Source organism: Archocentrus centrarchus, chromosome 8 (assembly GCF_007364275.1).
Source record: "Archocentrus centrarchus isolate MPI-CPG fArcCen1 chromosome 8, fArcCen1, whole genome shotgun sequence".
Classification (NCBI taxonomy): Eukaryota; Metazoa; Chordata; class Actinopteri; order Cichliformes; family Cichlidae; genus Archocentrus; species Archocentrus centrarchus.
In genome coordinates, this window is record NC_044353.1 from 9,388,481 (window position 1) to 9,415,501 (window position 27,021).

General features: G+C 42.6%; 2 protein-coding genes across 4 annotated transcripts; both read right to left on the reverse strand.

Moving 5' to 3' along the window:
• Nucleotides 1–12,417: 12,417 nt before the first annotated feature.
• On the reverse strand, nucleotides 12,418–18,748 carry LOC115784362 (GTPase IMAP family member 7). The gene is made up of 3 exons (XM_030735573.1): nucleotides 18,614–18,748; nucleotides 18,101–18,258; nucleotides 12,418–15,027 (listed from the first exon to the last, which is right to left on the reverse strand). Exons 1-3 carry the CDS (start codon nucleotides 18,636–18,638, stop codon nucleotides 14,161–14,163), a joined length of 1,050 nt encoding a protein of 349 aa, XP_030591433.1. The 5' UTR covers nucleotides 18,639–18,748; the 3' UTR covers nucleotides 12,418–14,160.
• An 820-nt stretch (nucleotides 18,749–19,568) lies between these two features.
• Nucleotides 19,569–26,864, reverse strand: hmgxb4a (HMG box domain containing 4a). Of its 3 annotated transcripts, none has more exons than XM_030735537.1 (13): nucleotides 26,796–26,864; nucleotides 26,055–26,133; nucleotides 25,696–25,832; nucleotides 25,524–25,599; nucleotides 24,826–25,419; nucleotides 24,121–24,324; nucleotides 21,624–21,802; nucleotides 21,445–21,526; nucleotides 21,273–21,337; nucleotides 21,084–21,180; nucleotides 20,835–20,998; nucleotides 20,572–20,694; nucleotides 19,569–20,422 (listed from the first exon to the last, which is right to left on the reverse strand). In XM_030735537.1, the coding sequence occupies exons 2-13, from the start codon at nucleotides 26,074–26,076 to the stop codon at nucleotides 20,378–20,380; spliced, it is 1,788 nt and encodes a 595-aa protein (XP_030591397.1). In that variant the 5' UTR covers nucleotides 26,077–26,133; nucleotides 26,796–26,864; the 3' UTR covers nucleotides 19,569–20,377. The 3 variants fall into 3 exon arrangements, with proteins under 3 accessions (XP_030591397.1, XP_030591399.1, XP_030591398.1); XM_030735539.1 differs by having other exon boundaries at nucleotides 25,696–25,860; nucleotides 26,796–26,852; XM_030735538.1 differs by lacking the exon at nucleotides 26,796–26,864 and adding an exon at nucleotides 26,533–26,754.
• Nucleotides 26,865–27,021: the final 157 nt, after the last annotated feature.

Genomic DNA, 27,021 nt, shown 5'->3' on the forward strand with positions numbered 1-27,021 from the left:
CGATACAACTGAAATAAGTACAAATGCTAAAATGAATGGATTAAAAAAGAATCCAAATTTGACCAAACTACTCAAACAAGAATAGTTAGTATTTAATTAACTGGATTAAATAACATCGTATTTAAATGTGCATAAATTTAATATTCATGTATCCTGACCTGTTGTCTATATGACACTGCAAAGATGAGCAAACAGGAAGTGAGAGTTGGATTGGCCGCTAGCTGTGTTCAGCACAGCGTCTGGATCTCTCTTTACACCCAGAGCTCCACTTTCCCAGAGCAAAAGGGGGCCGAGAGCTCCTCTGCGGCCTCGTCGACACAAGGGCCCTGAGAGGTGCTCATTCATTTTGATTAACAGGGCCTTCCTCACTCTCATCCCATCCTTGGTGGTTCACTCTCTCCTCAGGGGAAAAAGCCCACATGGATGTTTTTCCTTTTTTTATCCCACATGGTTTTTCACTTCCACAACAGCACGTCATTACCCGCGTGTTTAAACACTTAAGAACAGTTTAAAAGGAGGGAGAGGAGGTGGCGGCAGAGGAGGAGGAGTGAAAAAACACTCACGAGCAATGAACAGTTCTACATTAACTCTGTATCACTCAAGGGAGTTGTAAAGACTGCCCTGTAAGCGAAATGAAGTCAATAAATAAATGTGGCTGTTGTCAGATGTCTGGAACCGCTTGAGAGGGTTTCAGCAACAGGGCAGCCCACCATGTTGAAATGAAGGGTGATAAGTTTGGGCGGCCCCGCAGAATTAAACGCTACAACTTGCTGAGTGCCATTGACTAATGAGGGTGGGTTTGCTGCATGATAAATTCAAAAACAAGAGGAATGTTTGATCTGCAAGAAACCACAGTTTGTTGAAAGTCACAATGCCTGCTCAGCTCCGGGGGAAGAGAACACCATCGCAAGATAGAGGAGGTTTATTATTTTATGCAGATCCCACATGAGCTGCCTCTGATAATGAAGCGACTCCCCCAAAGGCCTGCTTTCACTGCAGTCAATCAAAGCAGATGTGACAACAAACAGAAGAAAGAGACAGGAACTGTCAGTGGACTGCTCCGTTTCATGACTTCATTGGATTTAAATATTTGTCAAAACGCCATTTGCTGCGATGCAACTGCAACTCTGCCTTGGCGGGTCGGCCGTGCACGAGAAAATATAAAAGATGAGGAAAAACAGTAGCAGCTGGATGAGTGTTTTGCCAAGTTAAAGCAATTGATCAGCGAGAGTCCAAAGGAGAACGGTGTGGGCGAGGGAGCTCGGTTCAGAGGAAGCTGCAGGTGTGTGGAAGAGAAAATACAATCACATCTCAAGTCAAACAAATGCGTCTCCACTGATGGAGATGGATAGAGGGTCAGCATTCCAATCCATGCTGGAGATCCCCACCGCATAGCCTCACTGCGTCTGCTGCTGGTGCTGCTGTTGATGCTGCTGCTGGGCCAAACATCTGGACAGACGGGGAGAAAGGAAGTAACAAAGAGGAGTGGAGGGGAGAACATTTTCCAGAGAAGAGTGGACATGAGGGTGAAAAAGGTGGGATGAACTGAGGTCAGGAGAAGAGGTGAAAGATGTTAAACGAACAGGCGTGTTTATCTTGGGTACTCCCGTGGAGGAGGGAGCCCACAAAAGTGAGCTTGTGTTGGTGGGGGAAAGTTCACACCCTCCTTGTCCCTGCCTTTGATTTCTCTTCATCTTCTTCTGCTTCACTTTGCTTCTTTCAAACATTTTCCTATCATCTTCTGAGCAGCTGAAGGTCAGAGACTGTAGTAAACGGGGCAACACTGTGTCTAATCCTTCAGCCAACACTTTAGCCTCTTCTGTCAGTCTCCTGCCATCCTTCACAGTGCAGAAGCCTCAAACTGCCTGCTAAAAATTTTGCTCCCTCATTTTTTTTTCTTCTTTGTGTATTCCCCAGGAGTCCTGTAAAAGCCTGTGCAGCTCTTGTTTTCTCTATAAGTCGAGGGATGAACTAGAGCTCATAAAGAGAAAACTCAGAGGGCACACTGAGGTCCTGGGCTCTGTAAAAGGCGGGGGCAGCATCTCTGGTGCTGGTATAGCGGCAGTGTAGAGAAATGTAAAGTTATATAGACACACACACACACACACACACTCCACACCTTGGGAGTACTTGATCCCTATGAACACTGCACGGCCTGGAGAGGACACGCTCTGTAAATTTCCCTCCCTCCTGCGTGCTGTGTTCTCTGTAACAGCAGCCTGAGCTTGTAAAAACAAAAAATAAAAACCACACACATGACAGGTGCCAAAAGGCAGGAATGTAAAAAAAAAAAGAAGAAAGAAAACGTGAATGATGAAATATTACCATGCTGCTTGCTTGTTAATTTTCTTTCTTTTTCCTTGATGTCGCGTACTTTGTGAGTGAGTGAGTGAGTGAGTGAGTGAGTGAGTGAGTGCTGAAGGGTCCACATGCCTGCAATGCTGGAAGAAGTATTGAGATTTGTTACCAGTGAAAGTCCTGGATAGAAAATATCTTTTTTATTATTATTATTAGCGAGACATGATTAAAGTATTGATGAAAAACATAGAAAGTTTGTGTTATTGGATTATTAACAATAATGCATTACTTGGCATAATAACTGGTATGTTAATATCAAACTATTTTGTACACTGCTGAGTTAATTTGAACTCATTTTAAACTGCACATTATTCAGCGCTATTAATAATATAAAAGTAGATGTTATTTTATAATCATTATTATTATTTATTTTTTATACAGTTAACCTCTATCAGGGTGACATTTTCCTTAGCAACTGTTTAGTCAATCTTTTTTATAACTTTTTTCCCAATTGCCCCCCCCCCCCCCCCCCCCCCCTTAACTGTCTATCAAACCATTTTAATTGTTTATCTACTACTTTGGCCTTTATTTCTTTTAGCTGCTTTATAAATTGTACACATTTTTGCCATCTTTCAATAATATTAGCTGTTTCAATAGTTCATCTATTACTTTTAGTCAGCCATTACCTTTTTTCTGCTACACTGCCATTGCTTCTAGCTAACGGCTTTAACTTGGCTTAGCTTAGCTTAGCTTACCGTTTTCAACAGTTTACCGTTACTTTTAGCTTTTTATTCTCAGGTTTTATTGATTTCATGCTTTAGCCATTGCTACAATTCTGATCAAAAATTTGGATGTCCTATATATTTTATATATCATGTTTTTTTTTCCAATTATAATTATGTGATTAAAATACTATAATTGCATTTTTATTTTAAAGAAAAAAAATTTTTTGTGGGTCTGACAAATGTTCAGAATAAGTTTAACTAAACCTGTCAATTACAGACGGTTGTGGGCTACAAGTAGCCCAGCATCAAACCATAACATTCACTCCCCACAGCCCCTGAGCAAATATGTGAGCAAATAGATTGGACTATATAAATACAATTTACTTTTATACCTGAGAGTTCTACTTGTAAATGTGCTTAGTTACATTCTACTGCAGCAGCTTGCATGTGTGTGTTTTTACTGCTGATGGCACACTGGAGGATTTATTTGAACAGATGTGAACTCTCAGTACCAGAGTGACCTCAGGTCCTACTTGGCTACACTGCAGCTGATCTCTCTGCCCTGGAAAAATAACACTCGGTTTAACAGACTGACCCATGGAAGAAAAAGCTCGCAAACACACTGTGTAATAAGTCGAGGTATAAGTCTACATTTCCTCTCACAAGGTAACTGAATCTGTCTAACCTTATCAGAGCGTGCCTCGCTGCAATATGGAGTGCATATGTCAGAGTATGTCCTTGTCTTCTGTGAAATATCTCTGTTACAGTAACCAGACTGTACAGTAAAACCAGAAGTTATATTCCTTTCAAAGTCAGATATATGGCTCTGGATTTATACGCTCATTGACTGAAAATGGAGGGTTTTATACCAAATGCACTGCACATTAACAGCGTTGAGCATGAGTTAGAGGAGTCCAGAGGTTGCCGACAAGAGCCATAAAGGAGGTGAATTTATGTGTCAGAGTGATACAGGCGGGAGGTCAGAGGCAGAGTTAAGTGTGTAGGGTCGACAAGGATGAAGAGACAGCAATGTTTGGATAGAGGACAGGGGAGAGTGATTCTAATTTATACTCCACTAATTGGAAACAGCAGAGCCCTGCACCTGAATCGCATTCTCGGCCCTGTGGCCAGCTCTAGGCCTGGGGGACGTGGGAGGGCGATGAGGGCTGGGGGATGGAGAGATGGACTGGAGGTTAGTGTCAGTGTCAAAGGCAGCATTGTTGTTTCTATCCCTGCAGCCAGGGCAGAGGTTTTGTGGTGTGTGTGTGTGTGTGTGTGTGGGGGGGGGGGGGGGGGGGGGGGGGGGGGGGGGGATATCCGCAAGATGTGCGTGTCTCAGTAGAATTAGTGTGTGTATGTTAGAAATGTTCTGGGGGTCATGTTGTTGTGACAGTCTCAAAAACACCCCACACACACACACACACACACACACACACACACACCCAGGCCGGAGCCAGGGTGAGGACCACCCTGGTTCAACAGAGAGAGAGGAAGGAGGGGGGAAAAAAATCAGCTTAATGTGTCCATGGTTTCTATCGGACACGATCTAACATATGACATGGCTGGACTTCAGCAGTCTTAGCTTCCTAGTTAAATAAATATGACAGCCTCCTGAGATAATTACCATGCTGTGACCATGTTGAGTCATAGCATCCGTTAATTATGAAATGGGCCGTGTGAATACGGTCCATTTTTGTAATCCTTGCTGTTAGTGAGTTCTGATGTCTGTAATATTTCAGTGAGTGATGGTGTATTCAGATGTTGGCTGTGACTGGGTCTGGCATTGCGCTCAAAAAATGAAGTAATCTTGGAATTCAGTTTGAAAAAATACTGACGTTGCCTGATGTGCTTCATATCTGCACAATCTGTTTGCACTGCAAAGCCATGAGTCAAATTCAGGCCCGTGTAGGCCAGAGATTCCCATCCAAGGGCACTTGTACTGTACGACAGAAGGTGGGTATACATAAACTGTATATTAAAGATGACATCACCGGTGATGTCTGCCTTTTTTTTTTTAATCTGAAAAAGGACACTCCCTCATACTGAAGTGAGCTGTCAATCACAAAGTAGCCACAACCTAAAGAATCCCTGTTTTCTTATGTATTTTACTCTCAATGGGACCTAATTTACAAAATTGCAATTGCGTTGTAGTCAATAAGACTTGTAAGTAGTAATTAAGACTACAAATTCATTTAGACAGTGTGTTACTGTGGTCATAAATGCGGTGAGAATTTGTTTAACTTTCTAATAGTCTTCTATGCAGTCTTAGACTTGCCACCACAAGAGGAGTTGCCCCCTAGTGGCCACTAGTAACAGTGCAGACTTACTTTTATCTATGTTTTACAAAGATACAAAGACAAAAAGTATAATAAATATGTAAATAATACTCAGAGAGTGGATCCTTCAAGGGTTCAAGATCAAGGTGACCCCCCCCCATACCCCCCCCCCCCCACCCCCCCCCCCCCCACACAACACAACACACACACAAACACAAAATTAATGGGTGAATTTGACAAATGGCCTATGTATTGACATTTTAACTGCATGTACACAATATTGTAACAATCAAAGCTATTACTATAAAAAGGACATGCTGCAGATCATGGAGTAGAGGTGGTTTCTGAGAATATGTGTTGTAAATGAATGTGGCTGTTGTGGCTTGTTGTGCACTTTGAATGGCCAAAATGGACTACAAAATCTGTATATAAATGGCAGTCATTGAAACATTACATTAATATAGTGAAATGAGGCAAAATGTATTGTTTAAATGAACCCATTAGAGAAAGATGGTTTGTGGTTGGGAAGGGGCACTTGAGTTTTTGTATAGGGATGTTAGGGGTCCGTCAGAAAACATGGGCTCTGAACCAGAGATTTATGCCTGTTTTTCTAATGCTGCTGTGTGTGTGCCGCTTTTGAAAAGGCAACTCATCAATTCAGTGCTAAATGACGGGCTGTCAGCTTTCACACAGAGACAGCCCCCCCCCCCCCCCCCCCCCCCCCCCCCCCCCCCCCTTATGAACGATACATAGTGCAGATAAATATATAGAAACCTTGAAAGCCGAATTCCTTGGGAAAAAAAAAGCGGCTGGATTTGGACATATGGGGAACATATTGGTGGCACAGATCTGATCACACAAGTTTCCTCTGAGGAGAAGAGAATACAACAGGATTTAGATGTGGTACGGGCTGTTTTGTTTCCCTTTAAACGCATGTCAGTTGTCTGCCCTCCTTGAGGATGTGAAAAAAAAATTTCTCTCTGCTTCATCGCTCCTTGTGATTGACAACTTGATAGTCTGTGCACATGAATGAGTGTGTGCAGGCCAGAGAGACGCACACTAAGCCCTCCACACTCATCCCACTGTAGTGGTTTGCAGAGAGACAGTTGTCCTATGATACTGCTTTTTTTCCACCTAGTATCTATTCTGAGGACTGAGCTCTGAGCGCACATCAAAGCCACCACAATCTGTCTGTTTCTCTCACGATTTGTCTCTCACACACTCCTCTCTCTCTCTCTCTCTCTCCCTGATCCTACCCGAGCACAAACCATGCACAAACTAAAACACATTTGTATATGTGTATGTTATGGGAGGGACTCGGCATATTCTTTGATCGCTGTTCATCTGACAGTAAATTCGTTCCAATATAGTGTTCAGAAACACGACTGATTTATTTTTTGACATTGAAATCCTTGATTTTAGCATAGTTGCTCTTACTCTTTCCCTTTGACAGATCATATTACTTTTAAAAAAAAAAAAGAAAAAGAAAAGTGACACAGAACCAAAGTTTTGTGCATGCAGTTAGGGGTATCCCCATTTTTTTCCTCCCTGTCTTATCATTTCCACATTGATTCCACTGCCCTCTCTGGGCTGAAGTAAAGCCACTGCAGCTGCACATCTTAATCTTACTTTTCCTTCATCCTGCCTGTCATGTTTCTCTCCCTCCTCTCTTCTGCAGGATGCATGGTTTCAAAGGGACCACAGAACAAATCAGAGGCCCATCCCTGTGCACCAATGGCCTGTCTCTCATTTCAGATGGAGATTGAAGGGCACGTCTGCTCCTGGGGCGTCAGTGGGGATCAGGGGGCCTCGGCAGCACCCACCGCCCTGAGGCCCTCTGCGTCTCCGCTGCTTGGGAGCCGGACTGTTGCACACACCAAAACGCTGAATCCACCACAAGTGCCTCAACCCCCGCAATCGGTAGTTGGTGAGCGCAGTCGCTGGAAAAGCCCTAAAAGCCTTGCCTGCATCCCTTGTTAGCTCAAGGTCGTGTGTGAGTGGAGTGTGTTTTGGGTTTGGCGTCGTTTGAAAAGATATGGCAATAAACGGGCCCTTGAGCAGGAGTTATTATGTGTTTGGCTGAGAGCGGGAGCTCGTGTTGCTGTGATGGAAGTTGGATTCTTCCCAGCGTTGTTTTGAGGTGCTTTGGGTTTGTTAGTCATAGATTACTGTAAAGTGCCTCCTGAGACGCTCCTATTTAGAGATTGTTTTGTGCGCTTCGACTCTGAAGTGGTATCACGGGCCAGCTCCTCTGGCTTTCCTGGCGGAGGATGTGTCAGGGTATGTGAATCTGCAAAAAACAACCGGGCAACAGAAGATCAAATCCAGGTTGACGGCACATGTATCTATGCAAGCTGTGGCTCCAATCTTCCAGCATATCTGTCTCCAGCTCTGGTCTTTCTAGGCCTCCATTAAGCTCCTCTAGCTTTCATATGACATGCCGATACCCATCATAAGCTGCATGACAGCATATGGACCTGAGTGACATTTGATGTATGTGGCAGGAGTGAGTGCAGCTCCTCTTTGTGTCTCCCATTCATGTGGTGGAGGCAGGATTAAGACTTGATCCAGTAGAGCAGAAGTGGAGGAGAACGAGCCGGGGTCAGATCTGCCTTGAATTAAGTCAGTGTTGCAGCAGGAATAATACAGTCACCTCCCCCAGAACCCAATAATACTACTGAAGGATAACGTGTGTGCGCATGTGTGTGCGTTTGTTTGAGTGTGTGTGGTGTGCTTGGCCTGCGCCGAGGCTGCGACCAAACCACAGGCTGGTGTCCTTTACAGAGAATAGGGGTCTCTGTTGACGGTTCAAACACAGCCCATGGCCCCAGCTTCAAAAGGCCCCCAATCATCGCACCCACTTACAGCCAACGGCGCATGTCACTTAATGTGGACCACACTATCCATCAATTATGGTGAAGCTCAGGGGCCATCTAACACCCGCACCACAGCTCTGCATAGTGAGTTGTCTTCTTTTCAGACTGAAGCCCCCTCCTGGAGTCCTCAAAGCCCATCTGTGGCAGGAGGTGCAGCGTGAGGCCGCTAACTCCTTAGAGCTGTCACAGTAACACAGCTCCAGCTTTCCTGCTTCTTTCATCCCGTGTTGTTTCACTCCTGAAAGCTCATCCTCCTGTAAATGTGGCCTCCTGCAGCGCGCTTTAATAGCTCACTTCACCCTTTTCTCAATGTAATTGTCATCCTTTTACATCCGCACCACTCTCACCATGCCATGGACTTTTTTTTGAAGCATCCCACAGTAGGCTTATCCACACGCCTGTAAGACACACATGAGCCTGTGACCTTACCCTCCTACTAGCTGTTTATCTGTCCCTTGGCAAGCGAACTAAGTCAAACTGGAACTCATTTATCGTCATCTGATTCTGACATGTTGCCATGGGGTATTAGTTAAGGCCCAGTGCCTTTTTGGCATCCAAGTGTCGGAACGTATGTTAAGGTTGTACGAGTGAAAATAAATGACACAAATGTGGCGACCATATTGGGAATTCTCTTTTAACAGACGGATGACGGCAGGGCGTACAAACCTGAACCAGACCACGCAACATCATCCGAGTCTCACTCCTTTCCTCTTCCTCCTCCTTCCGTCTCCAGTCTCTGTCCACAGAGGACTTCCTCCGTCACATCTGGACAGGGCCTCTCAGCCGGGAGGGGACGGAGGGTGGCCCTCATTCTGGCCGATTCACTGAGCTGTCCTCCAGCTCGAGTCAGCTGCTTGTACATGTGCAGCAGCTCCGGCGTGCGTGTGTGTGTGTGTGTGTGTGTGTGTGTGTGTGTGTGTGCGTGTGTGCGTGTGTCCGTAAGAACCCTAACCTCAGCAGCTGTGTGTGATTTTGTATTCATGTCATCTGGGGGCTTCTATCCTGTTGCAGTTTTTTTTCCCCTTCCTGTCTGTCCTGACACCTTGTTCTGTGCGGTGAGGCACTTTATGGTCCGATCATGGATGTGAGCTGCACTGCCTCCATTTCTGAGTTTCCACTTCATCTGGGAAATAATACACAGGCAGTTTTTGGTTCAGCAGTTTAAAATTTAGATAATTAATAAAAAAAAAAAAAATCTCATCTTTAAATCCCCATGATTTCAGTCATTTTCATTTTTGGTGCTTTCAAGGCAGTTATTTTGGTATGAAATAGTAGGTAAATGCAAATACTACTATGACATTAATGAATTATTTAGGTGCATGCCTTAATTAATGCAATTTGTAACACCTGCATTTACCTACTATTTCAAAGCAAAAAGATCCAGGGCTATTAGAGGTCAAATATGAACTAATTCAAAAAATGTTAAGAAGAAATGTTTTTTTAAATGCCTATATTCATATACTGCAGTAAGTGGTCTATAATCACAGAGACATCATAAAAGAGAGAGACATGGAGAAACTCAAAGCAGTGAGAAATACTTTTTTAAACCTTATTGTGGAGGAATGTCATCAACCTTCTTAAACATATTCGACTGGTGATTGATTACATGCAGTTTTTATGTGTGCTGTGACAATTTACATTTAATTTAATTTAGATAATGGTCCAAAATAAGTGCCCAAATAAGTACCCAGAGGTGTCTGAAGACTTGATTCCAACGTTGATAATAGGCCCACGTTGATGGAAGAGAACATGTCAAATAGCTTAATGTAATTCAAATATAATGAAGTATAAAATGTTAACTTTGTATCAGTTGGCTTAAGGTAATAAATAACTGGTTTAAATGGCTTAAATGCAAACTTGACCAAATAAACGGGGGGTAAAAATACATTTCAACTAAATGTAAAATGTGAGGTTCACGTTAGAATCCATTCAAAAAAACACGATGGTGGAAGTGGTGAATTTTAAAGCTGAGGTGAGAAAAAAAAATGTGTAAAATATTGCATCTCTTACAACACAACAGGACACTTTAAATTTAATTTCTTACATTGCAGTAATTAAATTTTAAAATGTACAAAAATAACTCAGTGAAACATCACATAACTCTTTTTTTCCCCCCTCCCTCTTTTAATTATTATTTCCCATAATATTCTGGGCCCGTTGTTGAATCCTCCCCGCTGGACACACACAGACACAGACGCACAGTCGGATGGGGCGAGCACTGCTTCGTAAACAATCGCAGCCACACATGCTCACGCTAGGAAGGAACATGAAAACAGCACTAATGGGAAAAAGATGAGAGGGCTCACAGCGAGCACACCCAGAGAGAGGAGGAGAGAGCCGGCAGTCGGACACCGCTCGCTGTCTCAGCCCTGCATGCCGGCACACAAAAACAGCCCTCAGATAGAAAGATAGTTCCTGAGGTCACACTGGGTGAAGAAAAAAAAAAAAAAAAAAAAAAAAAAAAGATTGCTGGGTTAAAATCCACTCAGATGATTTACAGCATCTGTGAGCTCTTTTAAAGTGTTCATCTCTTGTGATTACTTTATACACACACGTTATATTATTATGATTTTTGCTGTACTACTTTCTTCCCAACAACTGGTTCTAAATTACCTACAGTTTTCTTTTTTTTTTCCTGACTTAAAGTTACTGTACTTTGGTTTTTGTTTTTTGTTTTTAAATATTTAGAATATGTTTGATTTACCGTAAATTTTCCTACTTGTGTTCCAGCAAACAATCATGCTTATTCTAAATTAAAAAAAAAAAAATTAAATTAAATTTAATGAAAAACACTTGCCATAGTGGTAACGCGATGTTCCTGTAAAAACCGAAAGCGAGAGGACGGCCTTGTGCTGTGAGGGAAAGTGTGTGTCATCTTGTTTATTTTCCTTTGGTTTGCTGTCTTTTTCCAGGCCATGGGGCGCGATGATAACAAAAAAATATTGCGGGCGTCCATGTCCTCACAGCGGACTGCCCCCCCCCCAAACACCCACCCCCGAACCGACGAGGGACCGCAAGGCCCTTGCAACAACATTTTTGCTGCGAGGGAGAGAAGTTACCGCCTGCGAGTTAATGATGGCTCACTGCTGATTCCCCTCACGTGTTTGTTCAGTTTTTGGCTTTTGCTTATTCATACAGGCACAAATCAGCTCTCTGTCCTGGTGTCTCTGTCTCATCTTCCTGAGTTGATCCTGGCCACCATCGTCAGCTACGAAACTGGTCTTGATTAGTGCTACCGAACTGAGATACTTATGTATCCCACATCCTTCTGGGAAAAAAAAAATAATAATATTAATTACACTCCCAAAAATTTCTCATTAATTTTTCTCCAGGCTTCCAGCTCCGTCTCTGCCTTATCCGTGGTGTATCCACTAAGACTGAATAATATTTGGACAGGTGTTCTTTCATATACATTAACTTCAAGGAGTCTAGCGTGCAGTTTCATAAAGGGGGGAGAAGAAGCATATCCTGGTGAGTGGATTCTGAAGTTGGTGCAGTATGCTGTAGTCTATACTGTATGTGTAATCCCTAACAATAAAAAACTGTTTAGCACTAATTTTCCTGTACTTTTAAAACCTTTTTTTCCCCCCCAGCTTCAGACAAGAGGAGGCCACATCTGGAAGACAGATGTAGTCCCAGAGCTTGTTCTCTCCCTTTGACTCTTGCTCTCTCTCCCTCTCTCTTGCATTCGCTGCTTCTCACTCACTCTCTCTTTCTCGTGTCCTTCCCTCCCTCTCCTCTCTTTTTGGGAAACATGAGAGCTGGGCTAATTCTCTCTCTCCCTCCCACCCTGGCCGGACCACCCACATTCGGAAACGCCTAGCTGTTCCTGAGGCAGAGCCGCCGGCAGCTTAGAGAGACAGAGGCGCAGCGAACAAGAGAGATGGAAGGATGGACTATGACGGACGGTTTAAGCACAGTGTCAATTACCTCCGTGTCAAAGCCATAACCTGCTATTGTGCGAGGTCGAGCGAGTCTGAGAGACTCGTCTGCTCCGGGATTAATCCTGGGCTTTTGTTTCTTGCACCACAGCTATCTATATCCTCTCGCTTTATTCTTCAACTTAATTGAAGCCATTGTAGAAATGCATCTCAGAAAATACATGCTTAACGTTAGGCTTTGTTTTCTGCTGAATGCAGTTACAGCAGAAGTACCCGCAGCTTGATCCCACTGTTAAGAAAACACTTCAGATTCAAAGGCCTCAATGAGAAAAATCACAGTGAAATGTACTTAAAACAGCAGCTTTTATTTGCTCGGTAAGCAGTAAATAATTAGCTCTCAGCAAAAAGCTTCAAACTTCTATATAAAGCTCAATGTCACCGCCTTGTGGTTTCTTCTTAGTACTGCCTCCTAACAAAAGTGTTTAATTTCTTCCAGTGCCCACTCTCAACAACATAAAACAGAGTTGTTACTCATTAATAAATCATTTCTTTAGAGATCAGTAATAATACACATAAGGACAAGCTGCTTGCCAGCTTATAAATGATCTTTATGGATGTTGTATGACATGCTTTTTATAATAACATTAAAGCAGATATAGTCAATATATTCATAGTAACAATGATATGTTTAGATACAATTAGTTTTAAAAGCATTAGAGTGCTATTAGCTAGCTCTGCACTCTACCTAAGCTATGCAAAGCTTTGACTTCTTTAAACTGGCTGGGGGGTAGGGGGTCACTGATTTATGTCACTTATTTATTTTCCAGCTGCAGAAGGGCGGGGAAAAAAAAAAAAACACTGCTAAAAACATCCTGTATATACCTGCCCAGCATCAAACACAGCAAAGTCGGAAACTAGCCTGTGAACACAGCAGCTAAAGAGGCACATCATTTCCTTAGAGCCTGGTGGAGACCAAAAACAGAGCTAAAAGGAGAGGCGAGCTGGACAGAACTACAGCTCCAATAAATTTTATTGTGTCTGTTCACAGTGTCAGTAACCAACAACCAGCATAAAAATCATTCAACACAGCTACTGTGGCATCCTGAAGCCTGAACATTAGGACTTTAGCCACTGTCGTGATATTTTTTGGAGACAGAAGTGCCCATAAAAGGACAAGAGAGTAGAGTTATCAGCTAATGCTAGCAATCTTGATTGGCAAGCTGCATCCATAAATAGCACAAACTTGTTGGGTGGTCTGTTAGGCTCCAGTCACACAGCCCTAGAGACTGGTTGATGAGCAGCTGGGAACAACTGGTCACTAGGAAATAAAATGTGTATCTGCCAATCAGTTGGTTGTAGTGGTTGCAGGAGAAATTCATTGCAAAAGAGTATGTAGTGCTCCACTAAAAACCTCCTTGCGATTGCTTTGGTCGCTAGCAGATTTCTGCCGTCACCCGTAGTTTGTATGGAAGACGTCTTGTCTGCTAACACTTGCCAGCTACTTGCTAAGCAGTTGTTAGCGTGAAGAGTGTGATGCAAAACAAGAAACAGAGACCATTCGCTTGCAAAGGAAAAGTTGTGCCTCACTCGGAAACCAACACGTTTCACAAGGTGCAACTTTTCCTTTGAAGGTGAACAGTCTGTTTCTGGCTTATGTCGCACTTTTTCCAGATTTTGCTTGTTAGCAAGTATTTGCAGACAAGTTGATTTAAGTACAGCAGAAAGAGTTAAAGATCTGAGTCACACCAACAATATGAATTGCTAAGCTAACAAAAACAGGCAGGTAAAAAAGCTAGCAAACACGGCACCAGTTAAGCTCACTGGCTGAACAGGCACCTGAGTCTGACCCACGGCCCTTTGCTGCCTGTCTTCTCCCTCCCTGTCTACTCTTTGCTGTCAAATAAAGGAAAAAAAAAAGTCCAAAAATCTTTAAAAAAAAATTGGAAAACCCTAAACTGTCCTGATCTATAAGGCATTATTCATAATCAGGGATAAATGCTATTTTGACAGGTGTTATATGGTAAGCCCAGAAATACAGTGGTTTGCTGAACACACTTGAGTGACTTTAAGGTGCAACTTGACACATTACATATGAGGATCTCTCTCATTTAGTTTTCTCTGTTTTTCTTCTCCCCACTTCAGTAGCCACAGACCCCACAGTGGCCCCAACCATACCTCCAAAAGGCCCTCCCACGAACAGGCCAACCAGGGACCCCAGCAAAGACTCCCTTCTCACCAGACTGGACAGCCACCTAATCCAGCCTATCAGCTTTTCCCACAAGCCCCGGAGAAAAGAGGGAGCATGGGAGGAAGGTGAGATACTGGTAGAGGGGAAAATGCCATCTACATCCACATTCAGATCACCTATGCTCCTCTCTGCTTCTTCCCGGACCGCTTCCATTTCTTCCTCTGTCACGGTTTCCTCCGGTCGGGAGTCTGTGAGCGACACCTGGTCATTCAGCTCCCCTCTTCTCCTCTGTCTCACTATCTCTACCTGCCTCTCTCTCACCTTTTCCTCAGCCTCCTCATATAGAGGGCAGCTAAAGTGTTGAGTCCCGCTCTCCATAACTGCCTGCTCAACCTTCTCCAGCAGCTCCTCCACAGTTTTTCTTCCCTCTTGTTCTCCGCTGCGGATTTCCAGGGTGTGGTAGCGCTCTCCACATCTCTCCACCAGCTCCATTAGGTCCTTCCGCCACGTGACGAGGTATTCCTCCAGCTGCTCGTCCTCTTCCAGCACATCTGTGTGGGTGAAGAGTATAATGGTATTTCTGCTAACAGCAGAGGGGCCAAACAGCTTCTTCAGGACATCCAGTGCCTTGGCCTCTTCATCAGCAGGCTGGTTTGCTGGGACACAGAGCAGAAAGGCGTGTGGCCCAGGGCTGGATGAGGCGACGAAGGAGGAGATGTGCTTTGCCCTTTCCTCTGGTTTGCAACCTGAGCCGAACCAAGCTGGACTAGAGACTATCAGCACCTGCAGAGAGGTGACAGAAGCATAAAGAAAAAGCAATTACAATGCACATGTTTAAAATGCATTTGCAACTAAAAATAGACCTGCGATAGAAACGTATTCAGGAGCACACTGTGAATAAAAAGTATTACAACATTAAGCCCATGTAGGCCCCAGTTTTTCAACAAAAGGACTGATAACACAACAGCAGCAGGGACGATGATGCTGTCACAGTTTAACGTGGAGTCTGTCTGCACTGTCTGACTTCTTATATGATGTTTAAATGAGACTGCTCGCTGAAGGCTGACAGCAGCTGCCTTCTATCTCAGTGATACCTGCAGCAAACAGGGGCGACTTTATAGGGGGGCATGGAGTGTACTAGACCATATTTATTTCAAGGCTTTAGTAACAATATTTAGCAGATTTAGATTAATATAAATAAAATATTAATATTTAAAAATATAGAAGTTTTTTCCCCCTGTAGGCCAGTAAAAATATACATGTGGCCAGTAAAACTCTGAGCCACTGACCCGGGGCTGTTGGGTTGGACACTGAATTATCACTAACATTAATTATTAACATTTACACTATCAGAAGGTCTGTTTTCTGCAGTAGGAAACGTGGCATCAAAGCACACAACAAACCCACGTTCTGAGAATGTTGATATACTCGCTTTTCTTCACACTCCTTTAAAGGCTTACAGACACACACAAACACATGAACACACACCAAAACCTCCCTCACCCAGGAAATACAACACTGCCAGAACTTGTTTTTTTGCTTCCTACTAATGTAAGAAAGCTTTCATTTTAAAAGACCTGTTTTTTTCTCGTTTTAATGTTTACCATTGCTTGTTAATAAGACAAAAGCACTTATCTGATTACTCGATTAATTGATGGGATAATCGATAGAATACTCAATTACTAAAATAATCAATAGCTGCAGCCCTACTTTAAAATATTCCTATATTTCACGGGTATTTATACTTCTATAAGAATTAATGTCAGTGTAAAGTAAAGTTACCTTTGCACTTTTTTCCTTTATGTTTGTGTTCAGGACTTCTGGATGGACCAGAAATTTCAGCTTAATAATGCACTTGGGAGTGGCTGTGGCTCAGGATTTAGAGCACGTCACCAGTTTATCAGGAAGTTGGTGGGTCGATTCCAGTCTGCATGCCAAAGTATCCTTGGGCAAGATACTGAACCCCAAGTTGTTTCCGATGTGTTCGTATGAGTGTGAATGTTAGTTAGAAAACACTTAGGTGTAGGAAAAAAGGTTTGTGTGTGAATGTGTGTGTATAAAGTGCTTTGAGTGCTCAAATAGAGTAGAAAAGCACTACATAAGAAACTAGTCCATCTATAATAAACCCTAATATTACAGTCTTATAGAAACTACTGCACATCAGTGGTTCTGCTGATCCATCATGAGTTACTACAGCCTACAGTTTGCTAGCGTTGTCTTTGTCCCGTAAATCTTTCTTGGATGCCACAATTTGAATTTTTAAATATCCCACCCAAAACTAAGAAGCGGTGGATTGAGTTTGTGCAGACTGAAACTGATGAAGAGTTGAGCATCACCACCAACTCCTGCCTCTGCAGAAGCCTATTTAACACAGATAACTCACAAACCCGTTACCAGTGAAAGCTATGCAACCAAGGAGCAAACCTCTGGGCTGAAAAATAACTAAATCTAATGGCTGCTTGAGGCTTATAACAACTGTATGAGTAGGGAATATTTCTATAACTCATCCGTTTGGAATTTTTTTTTTAAAGGCTTAAAGTTGGGTGCATGACCCCTCTGATATGTCTGTAATAGCACGGATCAGAACAAGCATGCCAACACAGGGAACTGCTCTCTGCTCACCTCTGCTAATTCAACTGATCTTCTTTGTGGCCCTTTGGCCTGTTTTTAATGGATTATCTGACAAATAATTCCTTTTCTTTGTGCTACAGCGGGTCCAAGAAATCTGTGTTCCACTTTTCAGCTCCAGGTTCTCTAAATGTGCAATCCAGAAATGAATGGGTTACAGCCCCAGTGGCTACATCCATCTTTTATATACAGTCTATGGGTGGGATCAATGATCTTCCACCCCTTTGTCCTTCTGTCCTTGTCCACTGTCAGCACTTCCTCCTCAATAATAAATGTAACTTCTGCCTAGTTTGCTTATGTTTGAATTATACTGGGCACACAGTCCACAGTAACGCTGATGTCATGCACCTAGCCTTCCTTGGAGGGTGTAAAATAAATTTAACAGCACTGACCACCCAGCAGATGTGGGTGTTTGTTTTTGCTTTGGTGTGAAGGCTAATGTTAGAATTACCACCACACCAAAGCAACAGCTGCAAAGTGATGAACATATTTAGTATCAGTGTGCATAGAGATTTCACACCATAGAGTGCATATAACAAGGCTATGTTTTACAACTTGTGCGTTTGGCTCAGTTAAAACAAACCCAGGTCTGTTGGCCCGGTTTATTTTGGCTGCTGTGAGAGCCGTAAACCACAGCCCATAGCAGATATGCCCCCGAGTGTTTCACAGCAAAGAATTTGCTTTTTTTTTTTTTTTTTTTTTTTCCTCGCAATTTTGAAACCCAATTATGTTTAATTTTGTGGGTTTTGTTAAACATTTAAATGTGCCTGGTTGGTTAAGCACACATTTTTTTTTTCCTGTGGGGTGAAAAACTGGCTTTAAATGCATTTTGCACTCATTAGTTGCATCTGTGTGCATTAGGCTGCATTCCAGTGAGTGCATTCAGGGGCCGATGTGCAGAAGGCATTTACAGCAAATGAAACTGGAGAAAATACAGAGCACAGCTACCATATGCATGACTAAGCTGCAGCAAAGTATCAAGAAAAGAGAGAGCGAGTCACATTTGCTTTGAGGCACGCATGCCTCCATTATTAACCGCTGTAACCACAGGGGTCGCCAAAATCACCAGAACTGGATCCGTAAAGTTTACCATTACATTGGCCATGTTGGTTGCAGATTTTTAAGATTTTGCAACCAAAGTATTTATTTATTTATTTTTAGAAATAACCAGGTGAACTTTTAATGGCACTAGATCTTAGTCCATACTCTTCACTTACTGCAGTCCTACCTGTCTCCCCGCGGCCTCCCCTCTGTGTTTGCGGCACTCCTGGACAGCATCATCACCATCATTATTTGTGTCCTGCTGGCAGTCCTGTAGGCCCAGGATGTTGCGGACTGCCGTCGTCTTTCCTGCCCCAGTCCGGCCCAGCACCACCAGCCTCAGCTCTGTTTAAAACGAGTGAACACCGTTTTCATGAAGCACTGTACTTTGTTGATACAGTGAAGCATGCTCACAGAAAGTTTTCAAATTACGTGACTTCTTATATCCTCCTTTACTCGCACGTATAAGCTGTGTGTTGTTTATACCGATAAGGAAAGCCTTTGTGCCGGGGTGCGTGTCACCACCTCTTGTGCTACAATATGCTTTGAAATGTGGCAGCGCCCTTTGCAGCTGCCGTTTCTTCTAAAGCGCAAAAAGGGCGAAAGCGCCAAGCTTGGGGACCGCGCCCCTGACTTTCCTCTCGTATTTCACTGTTTCAGCTCCCGAAACACCACATGCGAGAAGATTTATCAAACCTACCTGACAGTGAAGCCGACGCTGACATTTCTGCTCCTGCTCGCTGTCGTATGTAGTGTTGAATCACGCATAAATACTTCCTAATTCCTGCGGGCCGACTCAGCCCTGCCTCCGACACTGAAGTTGACTCCAGCAGAGGTGAACATAGCTCCATCTGTTGTGGGGAGTGTTGATGGCATCATCCTTACGTCAAGGATTACATGGCACTAAATGTTGCTTTGTAACCCAGGCAGTTGTTAGCTGGGGGTTAATTTACTGCACAGACTTCCCGCAGATAAGGTACCACAGAGTCAATGAGGATACATTCACTTTATAGGTACAACTGCTGTAAATGCAAATACATGTAAATGTATCTAATCGGCCAGTGCTCAGTGCATATAGTTATGATAAAAGACAACCTGCTGCATCAGAATGAGGAAGAAAGGTGATTTAAGCAAAGGCCAGTTTAGACCTTTTTTAGGGTGCTCCCCTAAACTTAATCGCAGCACCCCCTAAAATGACCTATAGGATAGTCTAGTAAAAGTGGTACTAACACTGGATTGTCAAAAACGTTAGCTGACATCAGCTAGATCACTAAAGATTATTCGTTTTTTTTTTTATTCTAGTTGAATTTGGCTTCATTGTTTGCTTACAGCATATTTAAGGACAGTGAACTGAAATACTGAAATCAAGCCTGAGTTTGTGTGTGTGCTTCATAGATGGATATACCCGTTTCTAAAACAAGTGATCCAGGTGAGAGAAAGTCAAAAAGTTACCTCTTATGTCAGAGGAAGCTACATTCACTGATGACGAGTTCACATAACTGAGCAGCCAATTGTAATTAAATGTGGATTCTCCCCCAACCTCCTCTTAGGTCAGTTAGGTCTCAAGTACTTTATTTGCCTTATTTACATCTGACCATTTGTTATTGTCTGGTTGAATAAAGCAAGTTTGTGTGTCAGTACAAAGAGGGAGATGAGGATGGACAGAGAACAGACAGGTTATAAGAGCAGGAAAAACCAGGTGAGCAGACAGTCACTCTTGGAACTGTTGTACCTAATACTGTGCTGGGTCTGCAAAATAAAGGGAGGGTCTGTGTTCACTTTGCTTCTTGTCAGTCTGATTATCCACACTGAATAATGCTGCTATTTTAATGTTGCCACATGGTTCAAGTTTAATCAGATGGGGAATTGTTGGAACAGCTCTTCACTACAACAGTCATACCCAAAGATGTTTTCTATTGAGTTTTCAAATGTCTTACACAGTAAAATATTAAATGTATAAAAGAAGTCTCTTATACAGGGAAAAAGAAAAACTAAGGAGATGTGAAATATATTACGTGATGTCACTGATGAGCTGATAATGTAAATGTTTCTGTACACTTCATTAAAAAAAAAAAAGTTCAATATGCAGACATGTATTGAACTGTCACACAATTACGGTCCCACTGAAGAGCTAAGCAAATGCGCGTGCACACGCACACAGTCATACATACACTACATACAGGTGTACATCCATTCAGAAAACAGCTGTACAGTAACAGTAAAACCAAGCTGATGCACCGTTTAAGATCAACATGTTTGGTAAAATGTTTCATTTAAAAATACAGCAATTAGAAAACTAAGAGAAACAAGTTCTTAAAAAAAATACACTTTAAAAAACATACAGATGCTAGAAATATCCACATTTTTCAGACGCCAAGCAGTGGCTTAAATTAAAGTCCAAAGGTCTCCCGGGTAAAGTCTTCTGGGGCCCCGTTTCCTCCAGATTCAACAGTCAATCCTTTCCTCAAAGTCCAGGCATGATGTAGGCGATGTTGTCTAACGTATTTGACTGACAGAAAGAGACAGAGCTTTGTTAGCAGGCTGCAATCAAAAGCACATGTTATGCACCTCCTCCTGAATGGTTAGCAAAAAGGAAAGCATACAACCAGCAACCTTTAGCATGATTGTGAAGAATTTGTGTAGCTGATGATACAATACCAGGACATTTCGAGGACATCCATTTAACTGTGGTATCTGTGCTGTGAGACAGGTCAGCGGGCCCAGCGCGCACAGGATGGAGTCCAGAAGAACAGACAAACTCCCAGACACAGCCACCATCCCCTAGCACAAGAAAATGGGTTTTACTCATTCCACTGCATGTTAACGAATTCTATATATTGAGGTTTGCTTTTTTTTTATATTTACATGTATGCTTTCATTTTCGTATAAATGGTTTTAGGTGTACACCTTTAAAAACTCACTTCTGTTTCCTGCAGCCGATGTCCAATCAAGGACAGGGACTCTCCCAGCAGCTGCAGGTGAGCCGCTGCGTCGATGGGATCAACATCTGGGACTCGAGCCGGAGACAGAGACATGGTGCCCGGCGCTCTGTTTGGAGACACCACTCCTGTCGAAGTCCCTGCAACTTTAATGACAAAGCATCACGTATATGCAGCAGCAAAGGTCCAACAGTGAGTGGACAAAGAACACGACACTCAGAGTTTATATACCTTTGCTTTTGCCCTCACTGGAGGGCTTGTGTTTGACCGTAGTGGCTTCAGCTTTGTTTTGTTTGTGCTGCAAATACTGAGCTTTCTGCCTCCATACCTACAGAAAAAGAATACACATGCAGTGCACCACCACCACCGCTTCAAGTGTATCAGCTGTACTGGATTATACAGCAAAAGACAAAAACTTACCAGTTTGTCCTTTTCAGGCATCGCCTTCCAAACCTCTGCCAGCTTCTTACTCAACTCACCAAACACTGGAGATAACACAGGCAAAAATAGAGTTTATATGATTTCTTTACTGAGGAACAATATCCAAAAGTGCTTCAATACAAATTATACTGTATTTCAAAGTTTTGCTCACCTAGTCCTGGCTGTTCTGCATTTATGTTGACCCTGTACTCCTTACAGAACACCTGATAGGCTGTTGTGTTCTTCTTCTTAGGCTTCATGATGTAAAGAACAAAAAAACAAACAAAACAATGAAGCACAACATTAACATGTACTTACACCAATGAGAAATGTGAGTAAATAGTACCTCACCTTATCTTTATCCTTCTCATGCTTTTCTCGATCTTTCTCCTCTTTCTTCTTCTTCTTCTCTGTCGTGCCGTCGCTGCCTTGGTGGTGGTGGGGCGGGAGGGGCGTGCCCATGGCATACATCGGGCCCACAGCACTGTGTGTGACTGTAGGATGGGAGTGACTGTGGCTCTTTGATGATTCTGATGAAATTCATACAAAGGAAGATGGATAGATGGATAGTCAACTTTAATTCTGGCTTCAGAAAAGAAATGGTGTCTTTTTTTAAACCTTACTAGTAGGGATGGGATTTTATCAGTATGGATACTCATCAATACTACTGCCCATGTGTTGGTGGAAAACAAAGACCTATTAATGGTTAAGACTTCATATAATGCCAAGCTCACCGATAACTTTTTCCCCCATCTCAACTTCATGCTTAGCATGTGTGAGGGTAAGAAAACCGTTTCTTCTAAAGGTGGAAACCACAAACACGTTTCATCAGTTGGAGGAGGAAAAAAAATAAATAAATAAACAAACAGTCCAGTACAAGCAGGCCATGAAGGAGGAGATACCAGCAGCTGGTGATGTGCAGCTGGAATGGGAACAAAAACTCCACCGAGCACTCGCTAGCTGCACTCTATATGACAGAAAGAAAACTGTGGATGGAAATTAAAAAAACACGGTGGAAACGGCAGCGCTTTAAGCAACTGTTTACAAAGCTGGACCCGAGACACAACATCACAGGTGGAAAATATTTTTCAGTGTTATTATGTGACAATATTGTGCAGCTCCCAATGAGTTACAAGAATAAGTTACTTTAGTTATCGTTAAACTAAAGTGTTCAGACATTGTGTTATATTTGTGCTTAAAATTTCCAGAGAAAACACAACCTTGGTTACTTTTGTGCTTACAGTTGACTCATGCTGTGTCACTATTATTGCTCTATAACGCTGCTGCTGGCATCTTGTTTCAGTAGAGTTGCACTTCAAATTAGGAAGTTTGTCATTAATGACAGCAGAAAAGAAGGATGGAAAATGCCCTTCGTTTAGTTACACTTATATTCTGAACAATGTTTTACTGATGCTTGCAGGCAGCAGCATTAATATCTTTTCTGTATTGTCAGAAATGTTGTTACTGCAAATTTTGCAGCTATATCGACCACCCCTAGTGGTCGCCAACTCAATCTTGCTTCAAAAGTAGTTCAAAGTTGTGAGAAGGACCTCATGACTATCCCCACTCCTTAAACATGCCCGCAAGCCGGCATCACTGCTAAAGAAAGAGGTGGTGGCTGCTGTCTAACCTACCAAATGTTTAAAGGCCATTAAAAGACCTCTAAACTTTACCTCCTTCCTTGATATGATTTCAGAAAATGATAAAGTGAAAGCTCTCAGTGAGTACTAAAATCAAATGCTTTTGCTTCAAACCTTTTTTTTTTGCTCATCCAGCACAATGACAGTGGATTTGATTTTAATGTCTGGCTGCTTGTCTCCAATTAGGAGCACAAAAAGAGGCGCCTATAATGAAGCTAACTGTGTCTCGGGTTACTAGAGAATTATTTTTTTTAAAAATGACAGATTGCTACATTCACTCGAGGTGAAGTCCCGTGAGCCGCTTTGCTTAAGCAAACTGCCTGCACTGTGTATTTTAGAGAATGCTGAATTTGCTGCTGGTGCTCTTTTATTCAGTGTATTGTATTTAGCTGCATTTCTTATAAATGTAGTAAGATTGTTCAGAAGTGTTGACCAATCTGCTTTGTCAGCCATGGCAGGAGAGCTCAGAATGTGATTGCTTAATACTGATGGCTGCATCATCATTATGGGATTATCAGATTATCAGATGTGTTAGAATGAACTGATCCTGCATGATTATTGCCAGGCGCTCATTGATACTTCAGTACTGATGAGCCTCGTTATGATACCAATTAAGCATCTTGCTAGTATCTGGACTATTTTCTGTCTCTCTTCATTCACATTACTGACTTCAGTGTAATTACACAGTAAAACACAGAATTTCAATATCACTATATTTATCTAATATCATGAAATGTTACTGCATCGTTCATTAACTTTGCTAAAATAAATGAAGTGTATCAGTATGTCAATCAGCACGTGTAAGCAGCCAAAGCAAAGTTATGATTACAATTATGCTGACACTGTTTGCCCTTTGAACTACTACTAACAAAACCCATGGGCAGACTTGAAGCTGACTAAAGCAAAATCTTAGATGTGATACCCTGATGCAGCAGGTTTCCTCTCGTCAGCCATAAAGAAACTAATTATTAAATGTTTGTGTAACACACCACAATAGTTACTGGCAGTTAGACATGGGTCTGGTTTGCTGGCTAACTAGTAACAAACTGGTAACAAATACTGTTATCTGTGTTCTTAGCATCTGTATGTATAAACGATAGAGACACCTCTATTTCCACAGTTTGAGTCCAAAACAAAAATCCAGAAAAAAGTGAGTTTCCAAAAATTTTTTAAACAGCGACATTTCTTCCATTTCTGAGTATACTCACCGCCAAACCCTTTGCTGTGCTTCTTGTCCTTCCCACTTTTATCCTTCTCCCTGTCTTTTTCTTTGTCCTTTTTCTTTTTGCTTTTCTTGCTCTTCTTCTTCTTTTTTGACAAGTGTGTATATGAATCGTCTATAACCAGTTCACCTGCCTCCAGTTCTGCCCCAGAAGAAGAGCTTTCATCTCCCATGCCACCTCCATAATGCCCTTTGTTAGGAGAACAACAAATATTAAGGAAATAGAATCAATTGCTATCAGAGGAAATGCAGATTACTGTGCATACAGGCCTGTGCAAAAATCTTGAGCCACTAATGTCTTTATTTTTTGCAGATCTCAACATTATTGAAGCAGTGTGGGATCATCTTTGCAGAGAGAGAGAGCAAAAGGCAGAAACATCCAAAGAGCTTTGAATGTCCTTCAAGAAGCCTGGAGAACTTTTCCTGAAGACTATTAAAGAAATGACAACAAAGCTGCCTCAGAGAGTTCAGGCTGTGCTGAAGAATAGAAAAAAAAAACGACTTTCAAGCTTGTTAGAATTGTACAAACTGTTTTTGCCTTAAATACTATATTCTATGTAGGTTTGCATGTGTTTCAATAAATCACTGTACATATTTTCTTAGCAAAATATAAAGAAATGAGGGCTGGCTCAAGACTTTTGAACAGTACTGTATGCTGTCAGAAGAATAAACGAACCACCATTTATCCTACCTTCCACTTCCACCTCTTTGCCCACCACAGGCAGCGGATCTCTACTCTGCTGCAGCTTCTTCTTGGGTGACTTTGAGAGCTGCGTTCCCTCCCTGTCCTTCTCTTTCTTCACCCCTCCTTTGGATGAGTGGGGTGTGAATGGGAAGCTCTCTCCCTCCTCTTTCTCTGGCGACATGATGAGTTTCATCTTCAGCCCGTCCGCCTCACGCAAGGTCAAGGGCTCCTCTTTGGGAGCACCGCCATGGAACAGAGATGACTTCGAAGAAGAGGAGCTGGAGGAGTGCTTCTTGGAGGAAGATGACGATGAAGAGACGGGGCGGGAGTGAGAGAAGGAAGAATGGCTCCCTGTGCTTCCACCGCCGCTGCTCTCACGTTTGCGGTCCTTAGAAGAGTGCGAAGAGAAGGACGGGTAGGAGGGCTTCTTGTGTAAGTGGGGGCTGGGGTCTGAACCTGTGGCCAGGGGAGAGGTGATAGCCTGTAGGAGGCCCATTGCCGTATCTGTAGGATGGGATGCTGAGGGGGAAGAAAGGGGTGGGGAGCGGTCTGCAGACTTGTGCTTTTTCTTGTGGGGAGGTGGGCCTGAACCATCGTGGTCTAGAGAGAGAAGGAAGAGAAAAGTAAACATAATTACAAGATAATAAAACATGACAATATATCATGTAGTCATTAATATATTAAATTAAAACATAACCACTCACCCCTGTAATAGTAGTCATCACTATGCTTTTTCTTCTTTTTGTGCGATTCTCCTCCCAGCATAAAAAGTTCTGAATCCTTATTTGAAATAATAAGCATTCAAAACATCAAAACCATAATAAATAGCTTCTGTGATGAACACTGAGGCTGATTGATTGATGACAAATAACTTACCTTTGGCCTTTTCTTGGAAGACTTCCGTACCTGAGCAGCAATTTCTTCCTCTTCCCTCAACAGATCCTTGTACGACCTCCTCTTCTCCCTCTGGCTGCGACCGGCCACAAGCCCCCTGTCTCCTTCCATCCCTACATCTAAAATGCATGAAATCCATATTTCTCACTTCACCAAAAACAAACAAACAAACAAGAACAAAAAACCCTCAAATTATTCTGGCCACATGTGCATCTTGTTCAAAAGAACATTGGTTACACTAAATACAGTTTTGTTACAATTCATTGTTGTGTTTCTGACTGCATAAAAAGGCAAATAAGTCAAACTACATAACAGGTAGACATTAACAATGGCTTCTCTACCCTTGAGCTCCTCAAAAGCCATGGCCTCCTCTCTGTCAACACTTGATATGAGATGTCAACACCAAGGTAGCACACCAACCTGTTAAGCAAAAACACCAAGAGCAAAAATCAAACTAGTCAAGATATTAAATATCATATGGGCAAAAACGAGTTCGAGCAGCTGTAGTAAATGTTAGAAATTAATGAAAATAATAGCCATGTGTAATTTTCCTGTGAGCATATGCTGGCTTTCTTTAACTACTCTTACTTTAACTACTTCATCCTACACTGACCCCTCCAAGCAGCCCTGGAGCTGCAGGCAACCTGGATGGACCTAAAAGTGCTCAATGAGTAGCAATTACTGGAGGAAAATACAATTTGTGTTATAGTGCATTTATAATATGCTCTCTCCCCAACAACAACAACAATAAAAAAAAGAGTACAAAATATTTCAGCTAAACGATTTCCCGCCTACTTTCGTAAAGATACACAAACACACCCCCTCTCTATCCACTTTGACACTGTCGCTTCCCAACATTTGAAGACTCCCAACTTGCCATGCCCATTGTGCCTTGAGCTGGCCGGCGAACGCGGCTAAGGAAATCCCGAGGCTTGCCCTAAAAGCTGGGCCGCGGTCAGCTCAAGTGGCCAAAACACTGCCGCGGACATGCATTTATCTCTGCTCATGTCTCCATCGCCTCCGCAGTGCTAGAATATGTAGTTTGCAAACACCGGGAGGTGAGGAAAAATAAATTGTACTACCTCCAAAGGATCTCCAATTTACGCGGGTCCTGTCGCCATCTTTATTATCGGCGAGACAATACGCGTCGGTGTAGGGGGAGGGGCTTCGGCAACGTAGCCAATCAGCGTAAAAAGTAGCCATTTAGCAGTTCCTTGGTTACATCTATGTATCCACCGAGAAATGGTTACAAAACAACAACTACAAAGATACTCTCACATAGATAGCCCTCTCCTGATCTCCTGATCA

Bases quoted from the DNA above. Each gene is read 5' to 3' on its own strand.
- LOC115784362 (XM_030735573.1), bottom strand. From the start codon at position 18,638: ATGTCAGCGTCGGCTTCACTGTCAG. The intron at 18,259-18,613 runs GTAGGTTTGATA...CGTTTTAAACAG, and splicing joins AGCGTCGGCTTCACTGTCAG to AGCTGAGGCTGGTGGTGCTG. The intron at 15,028-18,100 runs GTAGGACTGCAG...ACCTCTCTGCAG, and splicing joins GGGAGGCCGCGGGGAGACAG to GTGCTGATAGTCTCTAGTCC.
- hmgxb4a (XM_030735537.1), bottom strand. From the start codon at position 26,076: ATGGCTTTTGAGGAGCTCAAGG. The intron at 25,833-26,054 runs GTAGAGAAGCCA...CATGCATTTTAG, and splicing joins GGCTTTTGAGGAGCTCAAGG to ATGTAGGGATGGAAGGAGAC. The intron at 20,423-20,571 runs GTATTGTATCAT...TCTTTCTGTCAG, and splicing joins GATGTCCTCGAAATGTCCTG to TCAAATACGTTAGACAACAT.